This window comes from Gavialis gangeticus, unplaced genomic scaffold (assembly GCF_001723915.1).
Source record: "Gavialis gangeticus isolate Ggan-Ray unplaced genomic scaffold, GavGan_comp1, whole genome shotgun sequence".
Taxonomy (NCBI): domain Eukaryota; kingdom Metazoa; phylum Chordata; order Crocodylia; family Gavialidae; genus Gavialis; species Gavialis gangeticus.
Window position 1 is genome coordinate 581,300 of NW_017728993.1, and position 7,058 is coordinate 588,357.

A 7,058-nucleotide genomic window follows, 5' to 3' on the forward strand; every position below is an offset into this window, starting at 1 on the left:
ATATATATATATATATATATATATATATATATGAGTGTGTGTGTGTGTGTTTAATTTTAATCGCTTATTTTGGTTTTTTTAATCAGATAATTTGTGGAATTTTTATCAGAGATTTTGTGATTTTTAAAGAGAGAAAACCAGGATACTGGCTGTTCAGGTAACTAAGGGAGTCAGTTGACTTAATGACTCATTGTTTGTTACTCTACAGGTGTTAACAATTATCCCCCTTTTTTAATGATCTTGATGTTCCACTAATTAAGCTAACCTTTCTTAGACCAGTTTTACTATGTGCTAGTTGTTTCTGGTCTATTTCACAGCTCTTTTAGCTTTTTAGCAGAGACACTTTATCTCTTTTCAAAATGATAGATCCACCCATGGAGACCAGTATTAAAGAACAGTTAGGAATTCAGCTTTAGTTAAAGAGGAAAGGAAGGGTGAGTCAGCTGATGATTAGGCTCTATCCCTCCTCTATGCAACCATAACTCTGAAGAAAAAAAAAATCTTCATTTTGCTTTTCAAAAACAACATGCGTATTATACTCCAGGGCATGTTGTAAGCTAGGAAACATGGCATTTTAGAGATATTCGAAATGTATAAACTTACAGTTCTCCCTTTCCTGCAAGTCCTGTATAGACTTACTGGATTTCCTCCTTTCCTATTAAATTATGCTTCACCCAGGAGCTCAGTTCAGGGTATGACGAAAAAGGTCTATAAGCCACTTTGGGGCCTGCTGTGTTCTGACCCTTAAGGCTGCTCTAACTTATGTCTGCCCGCAATAGTCACGTCCTAGGAGCAGTTCCAGAGCCAACAATCGTTGGCACACTGCATCACTCTCCCTAGGCAATCTTTCCCCTCTGATCATGTTCTCAGCATGCAGGTTTTGAGGTGACCTGCTGCAGTCATTCTCCTGGCTCTGCACTGTACCGGGAATCCATTTAAACAGCAGATATTACCTGAATATAATGATTGGTACCATTTATATTGCTAAAGTAACTACAATAAAACTTGGCACATGGTAACTACAGAATGTGTCTTCAAAGATGAAAGGATAACTCCCCTCTAAATCCAATATTTTATTTGTGAAATCTTCAGTATTTATGTAATTTATGTTGGTATAGAAGCACATAACAATTTTATTGGCAGTAGCTTATGATGACCCCAATCCCTAATTTACACATCCTCAACTTGTAAAAAATGCAAAAAATTAATATTGATAAATGTTTTGCCCTTCCTCCACTCATATATTACACACACACACCCTCTCTTAAATTGAAATTCCAGCTCTAGTTCTCTTCAGAAACTCTGTGATATTTATTACTTGAAATTATGTACCATATAATTTAGACTTAACTCTTTTATTAGTGGTTTTCATTGTAGATATTTAATATCCCGCATTTGAATTGCTTTGATTGTTGACATAGGTCACATGGTTTGCTTCTTTTTTCTGGTTGGATGAGCATAACGCTAGAAACAGGTTGGCAGTGTCAATTATTGTGATTATGAATTTTGAATTTATTTTCTGCCAATAGTCTCCATCAGTCATTTACATCTCACTGTTCCTATGAATATTTCTGGCAATAAATTCACTCTATAGCTTTTTTCATGAAAAACAAACACAAACAGCATGTAAACATAGAAAAAGCAAATTTAGAAAGCAAAAAAATATTCCCAGAGATATTTTTTTGCCACAGCTGTCCAATGCCAAAACAAAAACATGTGCAAAATACCAGAACAGAACTGCATCACAGTCAGCTGGGGACTTGACACTACGTATCAAATGTAAATGTACCACTGTAATTTAAAAACCTTTCCTTACCATCTGCCTTGCTTCCCTCTTCCATCAAGAGCTTTGTAATATTAAGAAACCCTTTGGCAGAAGCTAAATGGAGTGGCCTGTCTCCAACTTCCCCAGTTGCATTCACATCGGCACCAAACTTCAGCAAGAGGCGTGTTACCTAAATATTTCATATATGTGAATTAGAAAATCCAATTTAAAAAACGTTTAAATGAAACCCAGAAGGATACTGTCTATTGTCTTTCTTAACACCTTGGAAGGGAAGCTGTGTTTTTTTATTTAAAACCAGACTATGTATACTTAAATAGTGTATAGTCATGAGAAACATTATAACATCCATTTGTAAGTTGCATGTCTATAAAATATTGCATTGCACAGTAGCAGGTTTCAGTTCATTTTCTAAGATGACATGGCTAGCAAGGGATAGGGAACAAGACACACTTATTTGTTTATCTGACCTAGTCAGCATAATAAAGTAAATGTTCTTAAAGTCCATAAATTAGATATGTCACAGACTTAGTTTCCTTTCTGAAGGTAGAGTCCCTTATCACAAAAGCACCATATGCATTTTAGCATAATTTCAGAAGACTGTGACTATTTGTTCAAAAGTGGTTCATAGCAAATAAGCAAACTAATCTCTCAGCCCAATATGTAAAGAGTGTCTTAACATTACTGCAAGATGAGGTGAACATATGAAAAAGAAAGATCTCAGGAATGAATGCACTGTGCACATCCTTACTGCTACTGAACCATAGAAGTAAAGCGTTTTCAATCATCTGTGCTTTTGGACTCTGTCCTTTCAAAGGCTTTTTCCGGGAATGACTCTCCAGTGCACTCTAAATAACACATCAATAAAATGAGAAATATACTCTACCTGCAGGTCATGCTTTGAAACCAAAAATGTCCCAGCATATGCTTCTTTCCAGAAAAAGAAAGGCATGGGGATGAATTCACACAAGGCAAAAGAGATACAAGGCCACTTCTAAGCTTTAGGGTTTGCCACAGTGCAAATGTATATATTTCCCTCCAAGCTACACACCCACACTACAAAAACAACTGGAAATGAGATTACAAGGGTTTTATTTTAACTCATGTAGTGATTTTTTTAACTTCATTACCTTTGTGAATCAGGCAGGCAGGATTGTTGCATCTATCACATACTGGGTAAAACCATGGCTTCACTGAAGCTAATAGGAGTTTTCCTACTAATTTCATTCATCAATTCCAAAATCAATCAGTTATTTTGTTATGGTAGAACATGTATACTCCTTTCCTTAGAAATATTTAAGCTGGTATACCTAAAGGTTAAGTGGGAGATCCATGGGACAGAATGGGTAATATGTGTCATATGAAATATATCCCCAGGTTAAAAACCTTTTATAGTTTTGAGTAAAACTCTCTGTGATGAATAACAATTAATTTCAAGAGGTCTTTTGTGGGGTATTAACTTTGGCTGGAGGTTCTCACAGTCAGTACTTAAAACATGAATAGTAAAATTCTTATGGGCTTTCAAACTGCTGAAAATGCCAGAGATTATTCAAAGGCATAACTTAAGTATGTGAAGCCCACGGAATGCTATTTTATAGTGAAACCCTTTTGAATGTGGCAGACAAGTGACAATAGACCTACATATGGCTCATTGTGTGGCTGCACTGGCTCAGTTTTTTCAAATTCTGCCCATTTAGATACCTGCTCATGTCCATAGTATGCTGCAATGTGTAATGGGGTGAAGAAAACCGCATCTTGAACATTAACAAAAGCTCCATGCTGCAAGAGAATATCAACAGCCTGGAAGAAAAAGAAAGAAAAGATTCCGATTAGAAGTTCTGGATGTTGTTACCTTATAAAATAAAATTTTGTAACATTACAGCTAGAAAAAACAAGCCATAAAGGTCGAGAACTGCAAACAACTGATAAAAGTGATTAACTTACAGTACTTTAACTGAACACTGAATGTCACTAATGCCCTATAAATAAGCCTGGAAACACATTTGCCAGTAAAAAACCGGATTTGAGAGGCAAAGAAATGACTGACTGGAGTATTTCAGAACAGCCTTTAATTTTCTTTTAAGTTTTATGAACAAACAGCAATAAACACATCACAGTTTTTACAGTAAATAAAACAAAAATGAAAGACCCCATTTAATTTAAATGCACACAGGTAAATCCACAAGTGCAATTCCCCCTGGGTGTAAAGCTTTTTTGTATTTTAGCAGACAATAGCCCTGGGACTTCAATAACTAACCCAAAGTGTTCTCTTTCAAATTTCCACTTTCCTAGTTATTCAGAAGGCCAATGCTTTAGTTGAACAGCTATCAATTATGAAACATTGACCATCTGAATAACTGTCAAAATGGAAGTTTGAATGAAACCACTTTGGATAATTTATTGAAGCTTAAGCACTGCTATTTTGTCAAAGTACAATGGAAGTCTTTATACCTAGCAAGGGGTTTGTGCCACAGCTTACTTCTGTAATTCCGCATACCACTTTCAGGATTACTCTTGTTTTTTGTATGCAGAAGATGTATTGATCATGAAAGGTGGTGGACTGCAAATTATCCATGACATGGGAAGCAGCAGGTTAAACATCCTCATGTCCATCCTGCTTTCTATGGTTACCTGAAGGGAGCTCCACCCTGAGCGAGCGTGATTTTAGTGGCTATTTCACTTCTTCACCTCCAAATTGAAATTGCCAATGCTGCTCTAATTAGTGCGAGCTGGGATGAATGTTTTGTGATGGGCATTTGTGGGAACCAGTAACGGAACTGGGATCACCAGCTCATTTTACTTCCGCAACAAAGAGGCCTGTCATTTGAATCAGTGTCATTCATGAGTCTGAAGGAACTAAGGCCTGTTACATTAGTGTTTGGGGATTACTTCTTTAGATAATTTAAATTGAAAAATATTTGTCAGTGTGATTCATTGAGTAGTTTTTCTTCAAGCTGCCTTGCATAATACTTTTCCCCTTACTTTTAATTCTTCCTTTCTAAGATTGACAGTAGGCCTCCCCCAGGGCCAGTGTTCAAGGGACCAAACTTTCCAAGTCCCAAACCTATTCGAATCTCATCAACTTTGATCGGATATGAAAGTGTTAAGTACCTCATAGGACTGCACCCAACCACTGCAAGGACCAGATGGTCCTGAACAGAAGAAAATCTGAATCTACAAGTCTCAGAAGGGGAGGCATGACAAACAAGGTGGGGAGGGAACACTGGAAGTGCTGACCTTGTTTTTTTCACATTTTATTACACATGCTGTGAAAATCAGGCCAAGGGAACATTGGGAATAGCTAGCAATACTTCTGTAGGTAAGACAGTTCTTCTGCCATAAACTCAAGGAGGCAAAGAGACAGATTGGTGACAGATAACAATGCAGAGGCAACTGTTCCCTTTACTGCCTCTGGCAGATCCTCTGAGATCCTCATAGAACTGGCTGGATTCATTCCTTTATGGTCTAAATCCACTGGCTTCAATGGAACTTTATCTCTTCATCTCAGTTCAAGATCAACTTAGTGCTTAAGTTAAGTATATGGTTCTGATACTTTATCTATGTATCAAACAAAGACGAGATATAAAAGACAAGAAATACCACTTGTTTTTTAAATTGTTGGCGTCATGTACAAAAGGATGGTGGAACACAATAGGGAGATTCAGAACGATTAGGTGAGAAGTTAATTCATGTAGTGTAAAGGCCGATGTACTCTTTGGCTTAATGGCCTGTTTGTTTTTAAATGACTCATTTTCAACTAGACATGTATACACAAAGTCCTATTAGAAAATAAAGCTGTAGCAGTGAAGAAAAGAGATACGCCTGTCCTGTTCACAGCTTCCACACAAGAGAAGTGTGAAAGTTATTTGTATCGGTTTCATTTTAATTTAGATTTGCAAATGCTAGCTTATGTTTTCAGAAGAAACCGCAGATAATAGAAAAGGCACAAAAACAGAGCTCTGATTACCTCCACACTTCATGGGGGTCTGAATCTAACTTCAGCTCCGGTACAGAATTTTGATAAAATCTCTATCTCTGCGATTAACTTGTTGGGTTTCAAACTCCAGAGCTTTCACTCTACCTCTATCAGTAACTGGAATAGTGGATGAATTTAGAAATATTTTCCAGGAGGTAGAAATAGCATCAGTGCCATCTGTCAGAGGCATAGCAGGAAGATGCTCAGGGCAGCAAGGGCTGCTGCCATACTAATTGCAACAGCACTATCAGGTGGCAGTTATTTTTGTGTCCCCCAGTAAAGGTGGCCTGGAGCTGCTGCCCTGGTTATCTCCCTCCCCCATGCCCCCTCCCCTCCCCAGTTATGCTACTGCCACCTGTTTTGTGCTCTACTGCTAAAAAAAATGTGGGAGTTATGTGACATTATCTCCATTAAACTAATAAATGAGAAAGGGCAGTGGGGATGGGGATCAACGGTATTGTTGAATTTACAGACAACAATCTTTTTAAGCAAGCAGAAAAACACAGAAAGTTTTTAATCACTCATAGGAGATGTAAGCAGTAGGGTTTTCTGGAGTGATCTATAAGGATAAGCTTCCAATTCAAAAAGAGCTTTAGATGGGAAGACAGTTTTAAAACCTCGTACAAAGAGTAGAGAGAAGCCTTTCTTTAGGAAGCAAGGCACCATCAATGAAGGTGTGCACCTCACACTGCAGGAAGTTTTCCTGCAGAGTTCATGCAGACACCAGTTCCCACACATTTCCTTTGACATTGTGCTGGTCAGTTGCTATGAAAAGCAAACCTTAGGTATTTTGCATGCCCAGCATCACAGGGCAGATGTAAAACCCTGAGCCTCAACCTCTTAATGTCTCAGTTTTACCATCTATTAACAAGGGGAAACAATGATGCTTACCCACTATTATGAAGAACTTTGAAACTGCTGCATTAAGAGCATTATGTAAGGAATAACCAATGATTTATAATTAACCAAAATTGCACAAGCATATCATTCCCACAAGAATTTGTCTCTATCTGAACCACATCAAGAATTAGGCCCTTTTTAATTTTAGATTTGAGCCAGGAGAAAAAACCTAAATATTAAGATCTACGTCTTTGCAGCCTCCTATTAAATCAAAGTCAGATTTGAGATTCCAGTTTTACCTCCATTTCTAGTTTAAATCTATCTAGCTCATAGCAACATCTTTCTTTTCATCATATATTTACTTACCATCCTCCATGTCTTCTTCTGTGTTGTTGTGTCCATCTGCCATCGCTACATTCCCATTGATGACAGGATTTTGGGTAATTCTTGGTGGATCAT

At 37.5% G+C, this 7,058-nt stretch overlaps 1 protein-coding gene across 2 annotated transcripts in view; it reads right to left on the reverse strand.

Moving 5' to 3' along the window:
* LOC109305407 (serine/threonine-protein kinase TNNI3K) overlaps nucleotides 1–7,058 on the reverse strand; it is a 291,292-nt gene that overhangs the window by 152,899 nt on the left and 131,335 nt on the right. For both annotated transcript variants that reach the window (XM_019528397.1, XM_019528398.1), the window contains 2 exons: nucleotides 3,485–3,583; nucleotides 1,817–1,955 (listed from right to left, as the gene is read on the reverse strand). In XM_019528397.1, the coding sequence (XP_019383942.1) occupies nucleotides 1,817–1,955; nucleotides 3,485–3,583 (238 nt within the window). The remainder of the gene's footprint in view (nucleotides 1–1,816; nucleotides 1,956–3,484; nucleotides 3,584–7,058) is intronic.